General features: G+C 45.6%; 1 protein-coding gene and 1 non-coding gene across 2 annotated transcripts; one reads left to right on the top strand and one right to left on the bottom strand.

Annotated features, from left to right (window-relative positions):
* The first annotated feature begins 4,705 nt into the window (after positions 1-4,705).
* Positions 4,706-25,699, top strand: gpr179 (G protein-coupled receptor 179). Its single transcript, XM_088906065.1, has 11 exons — positions 4,706-5,676; positions 10,583-10,691; positions 11,794-11,884; positions 12,202-12,425; positions 13,939-14,007; positions 15,958-16,067; positions 17,360-17,598; positions 17,877-18,015; positions 18,952-19,054; positions 19,307-19,453; positions 20,589-25,699. The coding sequence occupies exons 1-11, from the start codon at positions 4,706-4,708 to the stop codon at positions 23,250-23,252; spliced, it is 4,866 nt and encodes a 1,621-aa protein (XP_088762191.1). The 3' UTR covers positions 23,253-25,699.
* On the bottom strand, positions 18,600-18,657 carry LOC148814873 (U7 small nuclear RNA). Its single transcript, XR_016086114.1, has one exon. It is a non-coding gene; the product is annotated as a U7 small nuclear RNA (small nuclear RNA).
* Positions 25,700-25,738: the final 39 nt, after the last annotated feature.

Genomic DNA, 25,738 nt, shown 5'->3' on the forward strand with positions numbered 1-25,738 from the left:
CCCAGATCTCAGTCCTGGGGCAGCATGTAGACAGCGATGCTATCTGACACAGAACTTCAAGCCTCAGATAAGATCCTCCTCCCCAGCTAGTTCTGATTACAATAGACATTGTTTTTATTTTAAGGTGTGATAAACAGCTTGTAAATGTCTGTAGCCCAGCTTCCTGTAAAGCTGGAGCTCATCGAGTTAAAAATGCTAAAAGTACCAACAGTAACAGTCTGAGATAACTGACAATTATTTGAATTCTGGGTGGGATAATTAAATTCAGGGATTAGGATGGAGGATGGGGTTTATCTTAGCATGAGGGTTAAGCTTTAAAGGCTGTACAAGGCCAGGAGGCCCAGTGCTGTCAGAACAAGGAATGCAATCCCACTGATGTCAAACACTTCGCTCTTCTCCTTGTCCTTTGAAATCCTGGCTTATGACATGCAGAGGAACACATCTCTGAGTCCAGCTCACTGCAAACAATAAAAGACTGTAATCTGCATTTCACTGGAAATAGGAAATGAACACTGAGATGCTTTGCATGTACTTTTTTTATAAATACTGTAATTGAGATAGAATTTTCTTTTGTTTAGTTTTATTATTGATTTGATAAAAAAAATGACAATTAATTAGCACAGGTTCATACCTGACAGGAGCATAGCAGCACTGAACCTGTGTTTCCAGAGTTACACAGTGCTCTGACTGGAGTGGAGGTGAGGAGATATACTGTTTCTTCAGGCAGATAAGATGCTGGCTCCTGTGTCACGTGACAGAGGCTATGAGGATAAAGTCACCTAAAACACGCAAGGATATCTTTATATGTCTTTTAACAGGAGGTTTAGTTTCTTATCTTTTATAGTATAAATGTGCCTGTGTAAATACGGCTACAGAGATGTTTTTCTGAGAAGTTGCACTTCCTGTAGGCAACGGGTGACCACAGTGCTGGGGATGAGATGCTCTTAAAGGCACAGCCGTGCCTCAGATTGCAGTGGGTTTTCTGCACAGAACTTTTCTGTTATTTTATACCTTTACATCCTCCTAATGGAGATAAGGAAAAAACATTCTTTCAATGTTACAGAATCAAAAGCACCATGTAAGAGTTTTTAAATAAGAATATTGAAAGACTTGCATGTTCATTGTACTCTTGTCATATTAAGCTTGACGTTTGGCTGCTGACAGATGTTTCAAACAGTCAGGCTCTTGCCTCTGGTATGTTTCACGCCTGAAGACGAACTGTGTACGAGTGGACCTGTGCAGTACGAGTGGAAGCAAGAGTCACTTTGAAGACTCTCTCTAATGCCAAGGTGTGGAGGGGACAGGCCTTGTTCTGCTTGCTGTAGAAAACAGTAACAATTCACAAAGGTCCTGAATTTCCAGCCCCAAATCAAGTTGATGAACAATCAGCCCATCTGGTCCATATGGTCTCTAAGCTAATAGATTCATGGATTTTATTCAGTCATTTGTTGAAAGAAGTCAGTGTATTGGCTTCAGCATCATGGCAGGGCATTTTATTCCAAATTCTCACAGCCATTTACAGGAGGAAGTGACTCCTGCTTTCAGTTAAAAACACACTTCCCCTTAGCTTCCACTTGTGAGCTCTGGTTGTGGTTTCTCTCTTGTTTCTAAAGACACCTACTGGGTTGATTGTCAGTTTGTAATACTTGTTTGTGGACTCCTTCTTGTCTTCTCTGTTCTGAACAAAAGTATCTGTTTTATATGGAGATGACTAAAAGCATAAAGTATATTCTAAATTAGGTCTTAATAGTGCATTTCACAATTTTAACATACTGTAACATAATTTGTACATTTGTTTACATCCTACACTTTACATTTTGTAGCTTAACATTCTAATACTGTCAAGCATGTTTTGATGAATGAACATTTTTGTTGTTCATAAAATATTTGATACATTTAGTAAGTAAAATCCATATCTGTACACCATCTACTTTGTGTACTGTCTTGTCTTGTATTATTCATCTGGCCAGTACCCATATCACCCTGCAACTCACAGCTGGCAGCCCACTGAAGCTAAGCAGGTGTGAGCCTCGTCAGTACCTAGATGGGAGACCTCCTGGGAAAAACTAAGGTTGCTGCTGGAAGAGGTGTTAGTGGGGCCAGCAGTGAGTGCTCACCCTGTGGTCTCTGTGGGTCCTAAATTCCCAGTATAGTGATGGGGACACTATACTGTAAACAGGTGCCTTCCTTTGGATGAGATGTAAAAGTGAGGTCCTGCCTCTCTGTGGTCATTAAAAATCCCAGGGTGTTTCTCAAAAAGAGTTGGGGATGTTACCCCAGTGTCCTGGCCAAATTTCTATTGGCCCTTACCAATCATGGCCTCCTAATAATCCCCATCTCTGAACTTCTCTTCATTACTCTGCTCTCCTCTCCACTGATTGCTGATGTGTGGTGAGCATTCTGGTGCACTATGGCTGCTGTCGCATCATCCAGGTGAGGCTCCACGTTGGTTGTCCCCATTACCTGTAAAGCGCTTTGAGTGGAGTGTCCAGAAAAGTGCTATATAAGTGTAAGCAATTAATTATGTGATCTGTGCAGAAACAGAACAGAAATTATTACTGCTGCACTTTCCCATTCTTCCCAGAGGGGGTCACTGCAGACAAAGACATTCAAATTGAGAGTCCATAGCTCATGTGATTCATGTTCCATAGCTTTAGATGCACAAAGACATGCTAGTGCTGTGTGGTAAACACAGCCTGGACATACATGTATAGTGCTAGTGAGGATATATACCTCTTGATATTTTCCTCACCCAGGTGAGGGTCAGGGCAGGCTATAGCCTGTCCCGGATGTATGAAGCACTTGGGAACAGGCAGGAGTGGGAGCACATGACTGTGCCTAGCTCCAGAAGCCAATCCATTTTTGGGTAAAATATTCATTAATAACAATACAGGTAGGGACAATATGTACGCAATCTAGATTATGCCCACCAGTCTTATTTCAGCTACTGTGCTACAGCTCCTTATTTCACTCTGTTATAGCTGCAATATTCCCAGCGATCCTGAAGCCGGTTTGAGTATTTTGCTGTGCAGCCCCTGCTGTTCTGGAGCCTTGAAGGCTAGAGATACTGGAGATGCTGGGTGATTCTCCTGATTCTGCTTTGAGATAAGAGCACCTTGATACTCTGTCCAGAGACCCGGAGAGAGGAGCTGCTCTGTTATAGATACTCACACATAGACATATGGTGACTCTCACAGAAAATTCATTCTGAGATGTATAAGCAGCACTCATATACAAGGAAATATAAAATCTGCCTGTTTTTGTTTCAAACACACACACCTGTCTGCTTTCACTTGAAGCCCACACACTCCTCACCTCTGTCCTCTACAAATGGGCTGGACCTGCCACCCGGCACATTCTCAGTGCGAGTGTCTTCATGCATTAACCCGCCCCCATCCTCAGTGATGCTCTGCAGTCCTGATGGAGTCCTGCTGACTGGGGGTGGGGCACAGAGGGATGGAACAGAATTCTCTGGCTCCTGTTGCCATGGAGCTACATCCAGGATTTGTCTGCATCACTGGCAGTGGTTAGCACTACCTTCTTCTCAATCACACAGCCTGGGAGCATCGCTGGGAATAGCTGTGCATGAAGTACAAACTACTGGGTGTCTGTATCTTTTCTGTTTTTTTTTAGCTCACTGCTCATCTCTCTCTGTTATAAAAGCTCTTTTGTTCTTAAAATGGGCACCCACAATTATCAATAACCAATAACAATTACCATCTTTACTTTGAAGCAATCTTCTCACAATGCAAAATCTATCATGTGTATATTTAATAAAGTAGTATACACTCTCACATGACACAATTGCACATTAACAGGTCTGACATTATTCATTTTTGGTGCATAGACAGACATTTAACGGCTCCAGGAATTAATACTTGGGTGGAGACAGGAGATTAACCTTCATCTCACTGGCTCATCCTCCTACACTCTCATCTCTCTCCTGATGGCCTCCCCCCTATCCCACCCCTCTCCCCCACACTACTGGACACACACACCGCCAGGCCCGCCTGCCTCTTAACCATGTACTGCCGATGTGACGTCTGCCACCAAGCAAAGAGGAAAAACAGCAGAGAAAGAAAGAGAGCGAGAGGGAGAGGGGAGAGCGAGGGGGAGAGGGAGGGGGAGACACAGAAAGGCGTAGAGATGCTCTGCAGCTAAGCAGAGTGTGTGATGGTAATGGAGAGAGCGCAGTGCTTGTCTTGCACGATCTCACAAGTGCTGATCTGTCTTTCTCCTTCGTAATTGCTGACATTTTGTCAGAGCCACTGTAATTATCATATTACTACAGTAATTATTACTGTTCGGAGCACCAGGCTTCCAGCGCTGTGGATCTCTAGCTGCTCAGTGGAAGTCATGGATGCTGTGGGAGGCTGAACAGACACCAGCGTGAAGCTACACTAAAACATAACTGCTGGTACTCGCTGATCCTGTCTTTTAAAAAAAATATCCAGGATAAAAAATACTTTTTTCATAAAGGCAGAGAAAAGGATTTCTGTACTAAGAAGGATTTACAGGAAGAGTTGGAGCATCATGCATGGGGGGACAGGACTACAGCCAGCATCCCCAAGCCCCCTGGACCTCCTCGCAGACTCCAGCCTGCAAGATATGTGGTGGCTTTTAGGCTGAAGGGGAGGACAAATAAATAAAACAAAAATAGAAAGCTTTGCTGGAGGTGGGGCTCGTGAGGAGTCAGAGGGACCAGATGCTCTTGGGAATGATGGAGATGTTTCTACTGCAGCTGTTCCTGTTAACTCAGGTGCCACTGGGCTCTGGATTCAGCACTTCTAGGTACCAGAGGGCAGAATCTACCAGCCAATCTGGGAATGGGGATCTGGAAGGAACTTTAAAGACCACTGGGCTCCCAGGTGAGACCTGGTCAGTGACAGAGGATCCCACTGTCAGGAGCACCCTGGCCAGCACCCCCACCGTATCTCCTGGGGTCACAGTTCCCACCCAGTCCAGGGAGTCAGAGAGGTGGGACACTGACAGCTGGGAAGCAGCAGAGACCTTCCTGTACAGTGGAGACTCCAGCCGCCTGGCCTTGGCCAACTGCACCCAACGATACCGCCTTCAGGGGTTGAGGGGCTCCCCCAGTGCCAGTCTGCAGCCTTTCCTGCACAGTGCTCTGGACACCCTCACCCATGCTGCCAACTTCCTCAACATGATCTTCCAGGCCAATGACATCCGCGAGTCCAGCGTGCGCGAGGACATCGAATGGTACCACGCGCTGGTGCGCAGCCTCCTGGAGGGTGACCCCAGGATCTACCGTGCTGTGCTGACTTTCGATGCTCAGCCCACCTCATCACGGCCCCAGCTGGTCCTCCAAGCCACTCGCGAGCCAGGCCCTGGGGACATTCTCCTGCAGGACCTGTCCTCTGCCTGGGAGCAGCTGCACGCCCTTGCCAATGGCTCGGACTGGTTCACTGCGCTCAAGTTTGCTGAGGGCCCCCCACCTGCCAGCTTCCTGCACAAGCGCATCCTCCGCAATGACCTGCACACTCTGGACACGCCCAAGTGGAACCGAGGGGACAGCTACATAATGGACCATCGCCACGTGCACTGGGCAGAAGCTCCCTTCCTGGAGTGCCAGGCAGGCAAGTTTGTTCCTGGCTGGATGCTCTCTCTGTCAACCTCCTTCTATGGCCTGAAGCCTGACCTGAGCCCCGAGTTCAGGTGAGTGACCCTTCTCACAGCCTAGCCTCCTCCTGCATCCCTCCAGCTCCCTCCCAGCTCTCTCCCCTGGGGCAACAACCCCTGACCCCTGCAGCAGAGCAGCTGCTTCACTCTGTAACTGTCACAAGTTTGTTAAATAGCGCAGGAGCTGCACTGCGATGGATTGGAAAGACCACATGTTGCTTCCTCTCACACAGCTGCTTTCCATCCAGAATATAAAACTAAACCAGTCACACACATCGCAGGCTTGGGAAAGATTAGCAGAAACACTACAAGGTCTTCTTCTGGGTCTACTGTCTGTTCTCTCTATGGTTTTTCTCTGGCTACCCTTGGTTAGATATTTCATCTTCCTACTATGACCTGTTCTTTCTGCTCAAATGGTTCCTTGATATCTTGACTGGCAAATCTTAGCTCAGTATTTATAGTGAAACAGAATTAGACAATATCTGTAGCAAAAAGACAAACAGCTTTTTAAAAATGTCCTCAGACAAAGTCGCTAATGGTGGTGGGGCTTGTATGTGTGTGTAATACTAACACACTGTAAGGTACACACAGGAGAAAATATGCTTTCCATAAAGCCATGTAAAACACAGCAGGGTGTGGACAAGCTCTACGTTGCTCTTATTTCTCAAGTCTTCCACAAACACACCACACAAATGCACAGCTCACTACACACACCACATACCCCTGTACATGCACCATGCAGACTGCTTCTGTGCACCACACACACTACACACAAGAACACCACATATGTATGTAACACACACGTACCACAAATGCACTCACCATACACTATGCACATCACATACCCCTCACACATACAACACACATACATGCTCTTCATAAGCATGTACCACACGCGTCATACACACATACAACCACACCGTGCATATTAGACAAACGCCAAACACACACAAACATACACTCACTACACTCAGTACACACGCATGCGTAACGCACACACACTTCCCACTCATTGTTCTCTAATTACAAATTAAAAAAAAAAATGTGGAGAGATTTTAAATTAAATGAGTTGTTGAATGTCTTGATTCTGTCTGTCATAGATGCTGAGGATACCTTCGTTCAGAACTTACGTAAAAGATTTTTAATCGATACAGGTTTTCTGTTTTAATGCATTTCAGGATGCTGAACATCATTGTGCTGAACAGTATTGTTCTGAACAGCACACAGTAGAGATTTTAAGACTACTCCTTCATTTCACAAGAGAAAAATTGTAAACTCTTTGAAAATGAACATGGAAAATCATGTAAGCAATGCTAGCAATGGGCAGCACACTCAAGTTAAGCCTCTGGAGCTGCCTGCTCTTGGCTGTTCAGAGTACTTTACTCAGTGTCATAGAAACTGCTGTACAGTGCCAGCCTTGCTCTTGGAAGTGAAATATCACAGCTCTACAGTATGGACTCAAGGTATGCAAATGACCTTACCCTGTAACCCCAGGGTATATCTGACATTTTGTAGCTCCACAAAGGGTATGTTGTTTTTGTTTAATGAATGAGCTCCTGTAAATCTTTTACATTTTCACACTTACACCTACTCACCTGTTCCATTTCACTGATGTCCAGTTTCTGCATTGTTAGCCATCATCTCAGAGTTCTAGATACTGAAGAAAAGAACATTATTCTTTTCATATGCATATACATCATTATTTTTATTGTCTGTTACCAATTATTGTAAATCCACAATAGTTCTCCATTGCTGTGTTAGCTGTTCTCTGTCTGTTCTCTAGTTCACCATGTTGTGTTGGGTTACAGACCCTGACTATTTGTTTCCAATGGATTGTTACCTGTCCATCAGGGGAGCACAAGTAGAGCTTGGCGTACCTACCTGGCACTCATGGTGTCGCAGTTAGTCATGTAACTTAATCTGGTCTGTCAGTGTGACTCAGCCTTTTATGTTTGCTGTTTTTACAGCTTGATTTTTCTTAAAGCCCAATTTGATAATTTCAGCAGTGAGTCCTCTTCCTCTGTTGTGACTTCTCTGTTTCTTTTGTAAATATTTTCTGAAGTGGGACACTTTATGAAATGGGCACTTGTTTAACAGCTCATGTTTTGAATTCCTTTGCAGTTCATTATGTGGCTAACGACGGCCCCTGGGCTTACAGCAAGGTGATTCAGTCACAGCTCACCAAGCACATGTAGATACTGCACTGCTCAGGGTATCAGAGAGCTGTTTGTGAATTGAATCTTAGAATGATATCAAAGGCAGTCTGAATCTTGGGACCTAGTGCAGCTGGAAGGTGGTTTTGTGCTGTCAGTCTGCATGTGATAAGAACAGCCACCTTTCTCCTCTGATATTGCAGCATTTGCTCATTGAAATCAAAACTGCAAATGCATGACATTTTCAAGTTTCGGGTTTATTGTTATATGTACCTGAGTGCAATGAAATGCTTACTTGCGTGTTTCCTCACATGACAAACGACACAACAAATGACAACACAATTGTTGAACACAAGAACATAAAACTACATAGGGGAAAGTATCAGTGAAAATACAGAAAATCGGTATGCATAAACTTACAGTAAGCAGCAAGATGAGATTAGTATTACAAGAGATTAGTATGGAATACAATTGCAACAGTACACATTAGAAGGGCGAAAACTCAGATATTGACAGATATTGTGTATTTGAGAACAAAGTCCAGAGTAATACCATGAGTGTATCTCAGTTAAACAACAACCATTAATTTCTAAAACCCCTGCAGAGTTTCCCTTCTCTAGGGAATATAATGTAGCACCTGGACATGATGGATGACTTCATCAGAAATAGCACCTATTCCTCCATTGATTTCTCAGGGCTTGCAGGCCAGCATGGCTGACAGAGTGTCTTGTGCAGCACGTCTGGGAGGCAGAGACAGGGAGGAGGAGACCCAGACAGTCTGAAGGAGACTTGCCTTCTGCCCTGGTTGTATAATGGATCTCATATAAAAAAAATCTGACGTCAAGGATGTGAACTATTTCAGACTTATTATCCTGAGTCCTAATGTCAGATCTTAATATCTTGCAGTCTTGGAATAAGACAGATAATCTCTGCGTGACAATCATCAAGAAAAAGCAAAAAATGAACTGATGAAGTGTTTGTGCCTGCCACATTTTGTATTGTTTATTTTGTAAGAGTTTAATATGGCTGGGGTTGGTTTTTTTGCACATTTCTGAGTGAAGTGCTTATCTTTAACACTTAAAATGAACAACTCCTGGCATTTAAGTAGTTTCATCCCTAGCAATCCCAAAGTGCTTAACACATGTGAAGGGAACTTCCTTATCCTCCAGTGAAGTGCTGTTTAATCTGAACGACACGCAGAGGCCATTCTGCACCAGCAGCCTGAGTCTGAGAAAGAAGTGAGAATTAACTTCATCAGTTGAATTAGGGGTAGGCCAGACTGAGAGACTCAGACTGGAGTTTAGCCTGGACCCCCTGCACGTACTAAATGTGCTCTGTAATCTGTAAGCCTTGATTGAATGTCTCTGTCAAGAGCCTCCTACAGTACAGAAACCCCAGTACCCCCAGTCAACAAACTGGGCCAACAATTTGGAAATTCAGATTCTGAGGAAAGAGCACCACCTACCAGTCCACCAACACCACTGACAGCAGAATCTTTGTTTCCCTAGAGGTTTCCCATCCCTGTACTGAGCAAACCTGGCTCTGCTGAGCTTCTGAGATCAGGCTAGAAGGTAGTATCACTTTTGCCACATTTACTGTGTAAATCTAATAAAAATAAAGTGTTTATGTTGGTATTTTTGCAAGTGCTGCCTTTGGAGTAGCCTTTGGTCGATTCTGCCAACTCCAATGTAAAAGGTGGTAGAAATTGTCTCATTTATTCAGAACAAATTCCCTTATACCCCTTTACACTTCTGAGCATTTTACTGGAACAATCTGTTTGAAACACCTTTATTCAAGGGTGAAACTGCAGAGTGTCACCTGGCATTAGAAACACATACACATCTTGAGTCTCCAGTTTTCCTCACTGTTGTTGTGTTTAACACCGATTCTCATTGTTTGCACAAGTACAGTTAGCATCCAATCCTGTTCACACTTCCTCTTCCACACTGGTGCTAATTACAACCAAGAGCTCCTTTGCTGCTGACTCACATGTGTGTGTCTACATGACCCCCTGCACACAGACTCTGGGATCCCTCTCAGCCCCTGGACCAGCAGAGCCACAGTGTGGCAGGCCGTACAGCCTCCTTTACATATAAAGCTGCCTTAGATCAAGAGACCTGCTGACTCAAGTCAATTTATTCATTAATTACTTCAGATGGGCGAACAATGATCTCTGGTTGGGGAGTACAGGGCTGTGGGAGGTTAGGAACTGTGAAAGATAGTTGTGTTTTGTACTCACTCTCCTCTCTGCTATATTTATCTGTGTGATGCTATATGAGATTAGACAAATTCTTCTTTTTTCTGTAAAGTCCTCTGCGACACCACTTCTAACAGGCTTTGGTAAATTTGCTTTGGTTAGTATTCTCTGGCATCAGGTTTCTCAAGTTAAAATCTACTCTGGGATCAAAATTCTCTGATTTCTGTATTCTCTGGTGTCTGGTATCAAATGGTATCTGATATCCTGTGGTGACATTATTTTCCAATATCAGTATCCATTGGAGTCAGACCATCACACCATAGATATAAGGCTATCCATATTTTTATTTTAAGCATCTGCTATAGTCTGCCTACAAAAGAATACATGTAAAATTAAGAAAAAACACTTTAGAATAATGTGGTATAGCTATTTAAGAGTGTCTGACATGATCTAGAAGCAAATGCAACACAGTAGTAGTTCCTGGTGTTTTCTTTTCTACTTGACCTGGACGTGCAAAGTCTAGAGAACTGAGGTGGAGGGGGGCAGAGTGCTGTGCAGGGCCTGACTGATGCCAGTCTGTCTTCCATGCCAGGGGTGTGATCCGTGTGGATGTCAATCTGCAGAGCTTCGATGTGGACCAGTGTGCAGTGGGCGAGGACTGGTTTTCCAACACACACCAGTGCAATCGCACCAGCATGGAGGTCAGGTCTTTTCTGCTTGAAGTGGGGTTGTAAAAGATTTCCTTCACTACAGCCCTGCTGTATAGCTGCTTCTGAGGTCTGCAAATACTATACACAGACATTTTAGCTATACGATTCTTGCCTCTGTCAAAGTCTCTTTTATCATGTCACCAAGATCACGCCACCTTGGGATACCTACTAGTTATCCTAACCTTTACCCTAATCCCAACCCTTTATCCTGACTATAACAACCTCACCCTCTCCTGGCCTGTACCTTAACCCTTCTCTTAATCCCCGACTCTTACTCCCACCGAAGAGCAATGCCCAGATGCAATACCTTGGCTCACACTATCAATAAATCAATAATTTTCCATTCTCTTTGAATGACACTTTGGGAAGCTATACCAGGAATCAGGGCACACCTGACAGACTCAGACATCTATAGTGCTGGCCTGCCCGCACCAGAGCAGCTTACTATTTAAAGATTATGTGGTGGACAGGATAATCTTGGGGATTATGCTCATAATCCAGTGGTTGTGACATAGTTTGCCAGAAAACTGTGCTGCTGCTGCAGCTGTGTGCCAGCCAGCCCGCCCCTGCCTGACAGATGTGAGGCTGGGTGCTGGCACAGGTACTTCTCTGTGCGGCAGGGATTTCTCACACTGTTCTGAAAGGTCAAAAATTCACAAGCACATAGCAGGAGAAAAGATAAAGGTAGTAAGCAGGTGGATAAATAAAATAAACATTAGACTCAATGCAAGATTCCTAACAGCTATGTGGGAAAATAATTATTTCTGAATGATAACCAGAGAGTAGAAATGTAGTCTAAGTGTGTCTTTGACCACTTCTTAATGCAGTGTTTCTAAACAGTGAGAGCTCCACCCTGACTGCTTGATCTATATGGTGGATTTCCTGGGGAAAGGCATAATGCTCTTTTCAGGGCATTAGATGTCCATTTAGGTTTTAGGATGGATTTACACATTGAGCCTCTGCTGTTCAGTTTTAATATGGAGCAGTGTGGAGTTGATTCTAAAGTAATTTAAGATATTTGTGCTACCTGTGAATGGGACAGCGTGGACATCAGACAGTGCTGGGTTTAGGCTTGTCTCCTCTTCCTCCACAGTGTCAGGCCCTGACAGGACAAGGATTCCGTCTGGGGCAGTACCAGTGTTGCTGCAGAGAGGGCTACTACAGCTCCACAGGACAGGACTCACGTAAGACTCCCCCTCCCCTAACAGGGCTTTCCGGTCCAGACCCTACACAGGAACATAGACAAGTGGTGCCGCAGACTACAGAGCTGCAGGTTAAGTGGGATGTGTGAGATATACTCAAGGTAAAAGCTAGAGTGTTACAGAGGAGACAATATTTAATTGATAGCATTATCTTATAAAACAAAGAGAATCAATATTTTTACCAAGCTGCAGTAGCGTTACTGCCTTTAATAATTCTGTGTGTTTGTGAAATAGTGTGAGAAGAGCACTAAAAGTTTCTTTCTGTTTCTGCCCGTGTCTTGCTCCCGGGTGTGAGACAGGTGGAGAGGAGCCAGGCAACAGCAGCCGTGTGTCTGCGGACGGGCGCCCCCAGATACCTGTGTGCCTGCCCTGCTGGCCAGGCTGCCTGCGCTGTGAGGACGGCTCCCCCTGCAGTGTGCAAGAGGACTGGCTCCTGAGGGCTGCAGTGCTGGCAGTGCAGGCCTTCTTCATGCTCCTCATCTTCATCAGCATGCTGGTGGCGTACGAGTTCCGCCATAGCAAAGTAAACATCTTGTATCCCTGTATCCATGCTCCTGTCTCCACTTATCCCTGTATCCCCGCTCTTCTGCATCAGTAGCCATTCTCCCACTGCACAGAGTGGACTGGGGGGTCTGATTTCAGCAGCAGCAGTCACCAGTGGCATATCGGGTCTGTGTTTAAGGCGTGACTGGCCTTTCATTCAGACAGACTATGACAAGTGCAGGAAATTGTACAGTATGTCTTTTGCCAGAAATATGAGTGTTATTCTGACCAGCTCTCATTGTGAAGGATACATGACATTGTCTGAAAACCAAAACCGAGATCTAGCTGTCTGAGAACAGAACAAGCTGAGGCTTTGTAGAGAAATGTACCCAGCACACACTCGGTGGTTTCCTTCCAGAAGAAGTTGGACTGAACCCCTAATTCATCTGGATGCTTTTAAGTTTTAACTTACATACTGAGATTCTTCTGCATTAGAAATGATGTTATGTGTTAGAGCACTTATACATTTTACTTAGTAACTAAATAGGCAGTGTAAGGAAAAATGTAATATTTAACATGCTAGCAGTTACAGAGCAAATTTTTTTATGTTGACCCTTCAGTTCTGAAAACTCAGCTACATGTACTTTTATTCTCATTATCATAATAATAATTGCTTACACTTATATAGCGTTTTTCTGGACACTCCACTCAAAGCGCTTTACAGGTAATGGGGATCCCCTCCACCACCACCAATGTGCAGCATCCACCTGGATGATGTGACGGCAGCCATAGTGCGCCAGAACGCTCACCACACATCAGCTATCAGTGGAGAGGAGAGCAGAGTAATGAAGCCAGTTCATAGATGGGGATTATTAGGAGGCCATGACTGGTAAGGGCCAATAGGAAATTTGGCCAGGAACCTGGGGTTACACCCCTACTCTTTTTGAGAAACACCCTGGGATTTTTAATGACCACAGAGAGCGGTTTTATGTCTCATCCGAAGGACGGAACCTGTTTACAGTACAGTGTCCCCATCACTATATTGGGGCATTAGGACCCACACGGACCACAGGGTGAGCGCCTCTTGCTGGCCCCACTAACACCTCTTCCAGCAGCAACCTTAGTGTTTCCCAGGAGGTCTCCCCCATCCAGGTACTGACCAGCTTCAGTGGGTTGCCAGTTGTGAGTTGCAGAGTGATATGGCTGCTGACAACATGGTGTTATAAAATACAAAACTGACTGAAAATATGTAGCACAGTTTGATTGTTTATTTAGTCATTTTATGGATTGCCCAGCTGTTGTGTGGGATGCTTGAGGACGCTGTTGTGCTGTAAGATCATCACTGCACTACCTGCATAGTGGGAGGCTGCAGAGAGGTGAGATTAGACCTGAAATTTCTCTGCAGAGGAGGTGGATGAAAGCAGACATGCTAAAATACGGTACTGCTGTTAAACATTGTTCTGCCTCGTCTGAGGCTGATGGTAAGAGGGGGCCTTGTACGTACAGTGACTAACAGCTCTCCTCTCCCTGTCTTTATCTCCTTCCACCCACAGAGGATTCGTGCCTCAGGCCTGCTGCTGCTGGAGACCATCCTGTTTGGCTCACTGCTCCTCTACTTCCCCGTGAGTCTGGGCTCATTCCTCTGGGGCAGCTCTTATCAGGCCTCTGCTGCTCTGCACTGCTGCCAAGTTGCCTAGAGGAGAGAGCAGATCTGAAACACGAGCAGACAGCAAGAGATGGTGCTGTGTGGGCAGGAGCTGCTGTCAGGGCTCTGTGATAGCGAGCAGGAGCCACAGTCAAGAGCACTGGGCCAGATTCACTCTCTTGATTTCCCCTGGTGTCACACTCTGCACAGAGGAATTAAAAGGCTGGCAGTGTCTGAGATGAACTAAGCATCTCTAATAAAGCAGCAGCACCCTTGGAGGGCTCCTGTTGGGAGCAAGTCGTACACTGTGAGGGGCTGTAGAGAGAGGGCTTCTGGGCCGAGTGTCCAGGAGTGTCCACTCTGGGCAGAGTGCAGGATCCCTCTCCACAAGTCCAGGAGAGAAAAATTCACCTAGAAAAGCAGGAATACACCTGATCCAGTACTGGTTCTCACTACAGTCATTGCTGCTCTTCAAAAAGAAGAAGCTCAGAAACAGCAACAGAGAGACTGAGCAAACAGGTAGTCGTGTCCTCACAGCACGAAGAAGACAGAGAACAACTTAGCAGTCAATTGAGAAGTAAAGAATATCAAGTGACTGGAGTTCAGAAAACAATATTTAAATAATAAGCACAAAACAACTTAGATGAATAGCTAGAATCCAAACAGTCTCAGTTTATTGAATTTAAACAAATATTTGCTGTGTAACATCTATAATGTATAGGTACTGTAGCTAAAATGGAAGATGTTTCATATCAGTTGGCAACATGTAGTTATTTGGGGTCATGCAACACTTAAGTGAACAAACAAAGAAACGGTAACAAAACGATCACGTCAGAGAGAACTGATGAGTCTGCACCAGGCAGGAGCCCGAGCTGCAGCTGGACCAGTGGGCTCCCTGCTGCTAGCCTGCCAACAGCCTCTCTTTGTACTGGACCACCTGGCCTTTGGACTGCTCCTCCCAGGCTCACAGAGGCACCTGGATAAAAAGACAGAGACGTGACATTTCCTCAGATCCCCGCAGGAGCAGCTCCAGGGAGAGCAGCATCCTCTTTTTCAGCCCTTTGATCCCGTCTATTTTCCTCTTGGTGCCACCCTCCTGGAAACACAAACAGAGGAGCAAGACAGACAGAGGAGACACACTGTCGCTCTCGCTGTGCCACCTGAGACAGAAGCACAAACGCTCTCTCACACAGTGCAGAATCCAGAGCACGCAGAGCAGCTGCACAGTCATCTCCTGCTCCCCAAACACCACACTGTGAGGCTAAATAGTCAGCATTCAAATAGCCAGAACAGATATTCAGAGACTCTTCAAGTCTTCACAAGAGAGATCAGAAATCCTGTTTTATTATAATTATTATTGTTATTATTATTAGGGATGTGTGTCAGAATAAGCTGGCTACATCCTGAAATGCCCGCTAAACTTAGATTAAACCTAATGCATTGCAAAACTACATTTTCTCCACTGCAGATGACAATGAAAGCAGGAACATCTGTGATTCGTTTGCAGACTGGACTTGCCTCTGAGCATAGCAGTGAGCAGTGCACGCTCACAACTCCTATGCAATTAGGGCCTTTAGTTACTTGATTTAATTATTCCATTCAATTTAATTAATTTGTCACAAAGACCTTCTTTCCTAGGTTTTTAAGCAGCTTTACAATAAACAAGATATTATCTTTAGCACCAGGGTTAATTAAGCGAGGATTAATTCAGTGTCATGGCGTGAAATAGAAGTGCCAGAGTACTACCCTTGGACCAGTTGGACCTATAAAATGTAGCAGATCTAGAGTTTCAGATCCCTGGTTTTCAGAAATAAGCTTTTTGTATCTTGGAAGAATACATGCTTGGCTGTTCTGATTAAAGCATGTAACAGCTGGGCTCTGGAACCGACCTCAATGACCTCACCTCCTTCTTTGCCTTCATCTGCAGGTGTTTATCCTGTATTTCAAGCCCAGTACTTTCCGCTGTATCCTGATGCGCTGGGTCCGACTGCTGGGCTTTGCGATCGTCTACGGAACAGTCACGCTCAAGATGTACAGGTCTGGACTCTTCTGTGCTGGGAGGCGGGGGAGGGCGGTACTGTGTACTGGCTGGGCTAAGCACTGTAGCTCATGTCATTGCCAGTGGTGCCTGTGAGAAGAGACCATGCTTCTGAACAAAACAGTTCAGAATAATAATACTAATTGCTTACACTTATATAGCGCTTTTCTGGACACTCCACTCAAAGCACTCTACAGGTAATGGGGATCCCCTCCACCAATGTGCAGCCCCACCTGGATGATGCAACAGCAGCCGTAGTGCACCAGAACGCTCCCCACACACCAGCTCTCAGTGGGGAGGAGAGCAGAGTAACAAAGCCAGTTCAGAGATGGGGATTATTAGGAGGCCATAATTGGTAAGGGCCAGTTACACCCCTACTCTTTTTCAAGATTTTGAATACCACAGAGAGTCAGGACCTAAGTTTTACATCTCAGCCAATGGACAGCACCTGTTTACAGTATAGTGTCCCTGGCACTATACTGGGGCATTAGGACCCAAATGGACTGCAGGGTGAGCGCCCCCTGCTGGCCCCACTAACACCTCTTCCAGCAGCAACCTTAGTTTTTCCCAGGAGGTCTCCCATCCAGGTACTAACCAGGCTCACACCTGCTTAGCTTCAGTGGGTTGCCAGTTGGGTGTTGCAGGGTGATATGGCTGCTGGCCATATCAATAAAAGAATAAAAGTTGTCATGGCAGTGAGGTTTGATTCTATAATATTGCTAAAGATTACAAGCATGTAACTCCTGCATTGGTGTCGTTTGGAATATGCAGTGAATTTGAAAATATTGTTGCTTTTAAGAGCTTGACTGGATGAGCTCCTGATTATTTGCAATCTCCTTCTACATCTCCAGCTTCCAGCATTTCCTAGACTCTGGCCTTATTCTATCCCCAGTATGAGGTGGCCAAGTCTGGTGGACTGTTCTTTTATCCTGTTGCTCCTAGGCTGAAGAATGTTTATTCAGCATGTTAGATCCTGCTAGACTATTGCCATCAAATGTGCTCACCATATTGGCGACTTCATTTGTAGTGAACGAATATATCTTTCCAATGTTTAAAAACTGTTTTCATAAAGCCCACGCTGCTGTCATGACCTCAGTCTGTTGATTGATTGAATCAACTGAATGATAAGGCCTCTTCTTCATATCCTTGGCTAGGCACAGCAGTGCTGGGTGTCAGTGCTCTGTCAGTACTGGTTTGCCTCTCTGTGATCAGCTGATCACACCCTTCCCCTGTTGTCTGATGTAGGAAGCAGAGAAGGGTAGTACTTGTGTGACAGTCTGTGTGTCAGCAGGGTTCTCAAGGTGTTCCTGTCGCGCACTGCTCAACGCGTCCCCTACATGACCAGTGTGCGTGTGCTGAGGATGCTGGGAGTCATTGTGTTACCAGTTACCTGGTTCTTGGCCGCCTGGACAGCCAGCGTTCTGCAGAATATGGACCGCAATGTGCCCATGCTGGTGAACGCGCGGACCCAGGAGGGGCTGAGCTTCAGTGTGTGTGACCTCGACCGCTGGGACTACATGATGGCTGTGGGTGAGTGAAGCCAGGAGTCCGTGAGGAGAGCAAGGATTGCTGGCATTTGGGTACAATGGCTTACGTCTTTTCTTCTCTTGTTAATTCAATGTCAAAGATGCAGCTCTGTCAGACTCAGTCACTCACTGAATGTGCGTGTGAGTGTGGGTGTGAGGCTTTTATTTAAGAGAAGGCAACTCCTCTCTCTCTCCTTCTCTTTCTCTTTGTCACTGCAAGCAGTATTCAGGAATGCAGTTCGCAACTGTAACGACCTGCCTTTGCCTCTTCCTCTCTCCCAGCGGAGCTGCTGTTCCTCTGCTGGGGCAGTTTCTTGTGTTACGCAGTGCACACAGTGCCCTCGGCCTTCCACGAGCCACGCTACATGGGCATCGCCATTCACAATGAGATGCTGCTGTCTGCTGCTTTCCACTTGCTCCGGTAACACCCTGCTGCGGCCATGGCTGGAGGGGGGAGGGGTGTAAAGGGACCATACAAGACTTAATAATAACTGCTCACACTTATATAGCTCTTTCCAGGACACTCCACTCAAAGAGCTGTGCAGGTAATGGTGATCCCCTCCACCACCACCAGTGTGCAGCCCCACCTGGATGATGCACCAGCTCTCAGTGGGGAGGAGAACAGAGTAATGAAGCCATTCAGAGATGGGGATTATTAGGAGGCCATGATGGGTAAAGGCCAGGGAGAAATTTGTCCAGGACACCAGGGGTAACACCCCTAGTCTTTTCGAGAAACACCTTGGGATTTTAATGACAACAGAGAGTCAGGACCTCGGATTTTTGTCTCATCTGAAGGACAGAGCCATTTTACAGTAAAGTGTCCCTGTCACTATACTGGGGCATTAGGACCCATACAGACTGCAGGGTGAGCGCCCCCTGCTGGCCTCTCTAACAGCTCCTCCAGCAGCAGCCTCAGCTTTCCCAGGGGTCTCCCATCCAGGTATTGCTTAGCTTCACTGGGCTGCCAGTTATGAGTTTCAGGGTGATATGACTGCTGGCAAAGAAATGGGCTTTCTGACCTCAGAAAGCCTTCTAGACGAATAATAAAAGAGTAGAAATTCAATTTTGGCTTGTTAATACAAACGGTTCCAGACACAACCTCAATTCATTTTCACTTAACAGATTTTAATTGAAATAACAGAACTTATGATGGCTGAGGCAGCCTTGTAGCTGAAGCAAATTCCTGTTAATTTTTTATACTTTCATTCCACAGGCGCAGGGTAACCACACTGTTCTGACAATGAGAGCAGTAATTTCTGCTCTCCTGTAATGGTGTTCGGTCATGTGGGACCCCAAAGCTTTGGTGTTGTTGCTGATTTCATTGTGATGAGTGACAGGAGGTCTCTCCTCCATGCAGGTTCATAATGCCCTCGTTGCACCCCGACTGGACGCTGCTGCTGTTTTTTACACACACTCACGTCACCATCACTGTCACTCTGGGTCTGCTCTTCATCCCAAAGGTAAGGGTCTGTCCGCCACCTGTCCTCTCTGCTCCACTGAACGCCTGCTCACCTATCTACTGCTGCACTTTTCTAATGCCCATTAGTACCTCTGCAAAATTGAGGTTACGTGTCTCATAAAATCTTTATATATGCTTACTTCATGCTTCACAAAAATCTTAGAACATTTACAACTCTTTTTCTAATGAAAAAATCAGTACCATGAAGTATTGGTGTAATGCACAAGCCTGCGTGTGTCTCTGTGTGGGCCAGTTCCTGCATGCAAGGCGGCCGCTGAGGGAAGAGATCGCAGCGGAAGTGTATGAGGATGAGCTGGACCTGCGGCGCTCCGGCTCCTACTTGAACAGCAGCATCACGTCCGCCTGGAGTGAGCACAGCCTGGACCCAGACGACATCCGGGTAACACTTCCTTCTGCTGCTCTAGCAGGATGGCAGGCCAGGTGTCTGCTAACCTGCGCACAGGGAGCCACAATGACACCTGGGTTTCATTCCAGCTGAGCTCTGAATCACATCACTGAATTATGTGGTAAACTAGTGAATGTTAACCTGCTTCTCAGGCTTACCTGTTACTTAATGATTATTTAAAGAACATATAAATCCTAAAGGACTGAGGCTGTCTGTATACAAGGGATGCAGACATCTTTCCTAAACTCAGAAATCACAATCACCTTCACCTCTTCATGTAAAATATACATTGCATTTCTTTTTTTATCAAATACTTACTACATATACTTTCTTTCAAACGAAATTTTATAGAAGATCATAAGAAGGTTAAATTAGGAGGCCATTTGGTTCATATAGCTTGTTTGATTACATATATTGTACAGACTGTATATAGAGTATATAAAGGAACAAGTAATAGGTTTATTCCATGCTGAAAAAAGAAGAGAAAAAACTTCTTCGTCTTCACGGCCAAAACGTTGTGTTTTCTCTCTTCTCTTTTCAGCATGGAATAAACCTATTACTTGTTCCTTTGCAGACTACGCATGCTGACGCAGCTACCCATCTGAACTACTATAGAGTATATAGACTGTGTATGTAATTTTTTATATACAATCCCTGCATGCATGAAGACCATCTGACCACTGGGCAATGCATGGTTGACTTGAGGAGCATTAGACCAATTTCCATCACCTTCCCTGGCCAGAACAATCTCTAGATCTTAGTCTTTTGAAAACTGGTTCAGTCTGTCCAGTCCACACACTGTTTCCTTCTTCACACTTCAGCTGATTCTAGGAAATGTGTGAGATGGAACAAGACTGTAAATACATCAGATCTTTGGGAAACACAAGCCACAGCCTGTTTAAGGTCTCCCTGCTACTTTCAGAGGTCCAACGTTATTTCAATTCAATTTAATTTGATATAGCACCTTTCACACCAAGGTTGTCCCAAGGCTATCTGATGGGGGGTTCAGAATAAGCACTTATTATTATCAAACATTCCTTTAAAATAAGTAGTAAGGAAGAGCTCTGATACCGTTGATACTCCAGACACCAGATTGATGGCTGTGTGATTTATGTTCCCTCTCCTGCAGGATGAGCTGAAGAAGCTGTATGCCCAGCTGGAAGTCCACAAGACCAAAAAGATGACAGCAAATAACCCCCACCTGCAGAAGAAGCGTAGCTCCCGCAGGGGTCTGGGACGCTCCATCATGAAGCGCATCACCGAGATCCCGGAGTCCATGAGTCGTCAGTGCAGCCGCGAGGACAAGGAGGGCTCGTGGGGCGGAGGTGGGGGCAGCCACCCAGGGTCCTGCAAGAAGAAGGCCTTTGAGTCGAGCAGCTCCAGCATGAAGGTGAAGGAGGACTCCATCAAGCACCGCGTGTTCTCCCTGCGCAAGTCCCACAGCACCTACGACCACGTCCGGGACCACAGAGACCACCACCCACGCTCCGTCGACACCAAGGACCCCTCACTGCTAGACTCTCTCATGAGGAAGAAGCTGGCCAAGAAGGCTTCTGAGCGCTCTGACTCCGAGTCTGTGGATGCTGCTCCTCTTGTCTGCAAGTCCGCCAGCGCTCACAACTTGACAGCAGATAAGAAGCTGCTCCAGCCAAAGCCTACCAAGCTGCAGAAGTCCCTGAGTGTCATCACAGGCAGCAGAGACAGGGCCCACCTCCTGCCTAGCAAGGCCTGCAGCCTGGAGGACACCTCACAGGACCTGGAGGGTAGCAACACACAGGGAAGGAGTCTTTCCGACTCAGGCTCAGCACTGGAGACATCGCAGTTGCTACGGTCAGAAGAGATTCTGCCAAGAACAGTTAATGCCCTCCTCAAAGAGAAGTTTGACAAGGCAGAGGTCTGCCCCTGGGAGGTAGAAGACCAGCATCCTGAGGGCAAAACCCAGAAGCACGTCACCTATGCTCTTTCAAAGAACGATACTAACGGAGAAGCAGGCAGGCAGCGAAGCACAGTAGATAAGTACGAGATCTGCCCCTGGGACTCCTTTCAGCCTCAGTCCACTGGAGATGTCTGTTCCAGGGAGGGTGAGGGCTTCTCAAGCAGAAGCCAGAAAAAAGAGAATCTAGAGGATGTCAAAGAAGGCCACACAACTGGAGAGATCTGTCCTTGGGACTCCGAAATGGACGATGTAAAAGCCAGGGCCCCGATTTCATCCAGCGCCCCAGGCTCTCCTGTTACTGGGCAGGGAAGGAACAAGGAATCCAGAGGCTTTTCCTACAGGGGACCTCCCAGAGGGTTTGGACTTTCCATGAAAGGCCTGGTGGGGCCAGGGAAAGGAAGCATAAAGGCGAAGGCAAAGAAAAGCACAGAAAAGAAAAAGGAGAAAAAGGAGGAGGCTGGGAAGAGCAAGGAAAAAGGAGCGGATTCCCCTGTAGCTCCCAAAACTGATCCTCAGGCTAATAAATGCAGGCAAAGGGCTCCACCTGGTGGGGAGTGTGAGGGACGACTGCAGACAAACAGCAAAACAGTAATTGCACACCCAGAAGACACTCAAACTGCCAGTCCAGCTGCCCCAGTGCACAAAGTCTCTCCCAGTGACACTGAAGCTGGAGTCCAGAATATGATAGGAAAACCAGGTGAATCCCAGGACGCAGTGTGCTATTGGGAGTCTGAAGAGCCTGGAACAAGCAGCCATGGTACCACAAACACAGAAGGGGCTGCAGAGGTCTGCACACAAGATACCAGTGCAGACCCTTCCAATCTGAATAAGCAGGAAACCGTTGTCAAGAACAAAGGCCAATTTGAAAGGCAGGAGAGTTCAGTGAAAGATGTTTGCCCATGGGATGTTGATGAAAATAAATCCTTTGTGGTTAAGCAAGAGGCTATCAAATTGTCAGAAGTGGTGTGTCCCTGGGAGCGAGTTGAGCCTGCCAGCATGACAACAATGAGACACAAGAGCAAACTGGCAGAAGTCTGTCCCTGGGAGACTGAGGAAGAGAAACCAAGTCTTCAAAATCAAGAGAGAAAAGTTTCAGAATTGAGGAATCTGGCTGGACAGCATGTACCAGCACTGATGAGCAAGGGTCAAGAGAGCACATGGGCTGACATCTGTCCATGGGATGTGCAAGATGAGAAGCCAGCACTCCAGAGCCAGGTAAACCTCAAAGCCTCTAATAGAGTGTGGGAGAGAGCCGAGGGCCCAGGAAGCAGTACAAAGAGTTCTTTGGCAGAGGTTTGTCCTTGGGAGATCGAGGAAGCAAGGACAAATCTTGACAGCAGCAAGACCTCCAAGGTCTGTCCGTTGGACATTCCTGAACCAGTGACCAACACCAAAAAACAGTGTGAGAAAACAGCAGTGGCACTAAAAAGCATCGTAGAGGATGTATCTTCCCTGGATGTGGAGGAACCAGAGGAAATGGCAGAAGACAGAAATAACAGCACTGGGGCTGTCAAACACAAGGAGCTCCCTGTGCCGGCCAGGCAAGGCAGCAAGTGTGAAGATGTCTGGAAACCTCAGTCCAATGGCAAGGCCCCTGGCAGGTCCAGAGAGACAGACTTGGCTCTGTGCCGCAGAGATGCGCTGTGTCCCTGGGAGATGAGGCTGCCCGAGGATGACAACATATCAGACATCCTGCCTAGCGAGGCTGTGGACACTCCTGAGGAACAGACTGGCCATGTGGAAAGAGCTGCTGAAGACTGCCCATGTGGATCTGGGACATCAGAGACAGATGAGCCTACAGACACAGATCCCATTATACCGAAAAAGGCTGATGTCAGTCCGAGGGAACTGGAGTAAAAATTAACCTTGCCTGCCAGGCCTGGGTCTAGATAGTAATAAGTTTGAACAGAGCTCTGGATTCATACGAAATGCACTTAATTTGTGGAACAAACAACCCGGGTTCTGCTCTATATGCAATACCACTGGACTGCAGACTGGATCTATTGTCACTGCCCACTAGGGTGCTTCTGTTTCTCCCCCCTCAGATGGAAAAAAAGAGATTCTGTCTATTTTGAACCCATGGATTCTCATCACAGCTAACTCTTCTAAAGGTCTGGATGTTCTCTCTTATTTCAGTATGCCTTCAGGCATATGTACAGTAATATCATATCCTACTGTAAAAACTTTCAGCAGTAATATAGTCAAGCACTATAGCTCATATTACCTGTAGAGGAAAACATGGTAGTAAGAATGCAGTTAAGAATAGTAACAAATGCAGCAATATTTACCAAGGCAAGGATTAACATTTAGGATATTAATTAGAGGATATTATTCCATCAGTGCAATCTAACAAATGTCTTAAAAAGCCAAGATCACTGAACCATATAAAAAGGGCAAATTAATTTATGAAAAATAAGGCAACACCTGAGAAGCTTTTAATGTGATAATTTGAATCTAAGGAAGCACATTGCTGCAGTGCGCTTCTGTATGCATCAAAGTGTCCTTAACTCCACTGCCAATCTTTTTTTTGTCACATTCCTCTGCCTGCTGCTATAGAAGCTGAATGAGGCCCCAGCTTCCAATAACTTTGGGAGATATAGCTTTATGTTCTGATTGATACAGAATATCAGAAATACACTTTTTTTCCCAACTAAATGCACCAAAAAGTAACAAACTAGATAAGTGTATTAAAATGTCCCTAATGACACATCAGGAGCTAATAGAGCTCTGCTTGAGGAAGAAGAATCCATGGGGTTAGCAGTGAAAGGCAGGTCCATAAGAAAATAAATTCCTGACAGTCCTGCGTAAGAAACTGTTGCAGGAATCTGCGCCGTGAAAGACAGAAGCTGCCGCCTGATTTCATCGGACAGAGAGCTGCCCGGACACCAGATCAGTATTGTCAAGTCTTACAATGTTTACGTTCTCAACCAGAAGCATTCCACAGAACTGCGCTTGCCACAGTTCTGCTCTTATTCTGAATGTTTTTCATTTTTATATCTAGCTCAGACATTAGAAATGCCCATTAAACATGGTTTTCTGTAATAATGTAATTATGCATTTCTGACTGCAAGGCTCTAAGGTGGAAAGCTAATAGACTCCAGAGAAATGGTGTACATACTCATGGATGACTGTGACCAAATCCTTTCCATTCATTAAAGCAACCATAGCACCTCTTGCTATGACTGTGGATGGGACTATCTTGGAACTTACAGCAACTGTCCTATGGGTGACTCTGATAGGCCATAGTAGGGTGATAACTAGCCAGATGGTCTCATGTGAAGAACTCAATCACATGGCTCCATTGTAACTTTCACTACTAGCAATGTAACTTACTCCTTATTACAGTGCATTAACAAACACCACCAGATATTTAATAAAAGAATGTCAGCACATGGACTAAAGTCAAACAATATAATGCAAAATTATCGTATGCAATTGCAATTGTATTGGATATTCATAAACACTACAACAGGGCTGCCTTTGTGAGCAAGCAATGAAGTGAAGTTAAGAAAGCCTGTTTTCTAAGCAGGTGCAGGTAGAAATGTGCTGTATCCACCAATATACATCATGGTTCCAGTATACCGAGCCAAGATTCTTCCCGAAGGGATACAAGCTGAATACAGGGTGAATACATGAGCCTTTACAGTATAGTGCCTCCTGTAGGTCAGGGTAGACACAGCAGTCAAAGGCTAGCTCTCGTGTATCTCCAAGGCTTTTATATAGTAACTCCTCAGATAAGAATCCAACAAGCATTGTGACATCGGCCCTTGTGTTTTAAGTTCTCATTACTGTGAAGCTGTCCGACCAAGTGTAAGGCTGGAAGTGACCATAATAAAGCAGATGGCCAGGGGAGTGCAGAAACACTCACAAAAAACCCGTCATGGCCTGTAGAAGCGTAACCATCTCCTCGTTCATTAACATGAATGTTTTTGTGAGGTTTCTGGATGTTACTGGCGTTTTTTTGTTTAACGACTCTGTGGTGTTGCATCAAATCATTTTAGTACTTGCATGCAATTCAGATAACCTAAACTATCTCAATCATACTGTCAGTCTCTGGCCAGAAAAGGCAGGTGTGAGTAGGAAAGGCCTTTTCTCTCATTACTTCTTCTGAAATTGTTTATCCTCAGCACCCAGCTTGTGGGCGCAGCACTGACAGTGTGCTTGACCACAGAGAGAATGACACCTCCTTTGTGCACACAGCTTCCCATCTATCCTGTACTGTGCTTCAGCTCCTCTTATACTGTATGTCTGGTTTCATACTGTAAAAGAATTGGGGTATATTTGTAAAAAAATTAATAAAAATGTAAAAATTATTCCAAGTGTAACAAGTAAATGTACTCTAA

Source organism: Atractosteus spatula, chromosome 26 (assembly GCF_055471065.1).
Source record: "Atractosteus spatula isolate fAtrSpa1 chromosome 26, fAtrSpa1.hap1, whole genome shotgun sequence".
NCBI classification, from domain to species: Eukaryota; Metazoa; Chordata; class Actinopteri; order Semionotiformes; family Lepisosteidae; genus Atractosteus; species Atractosteus spatula.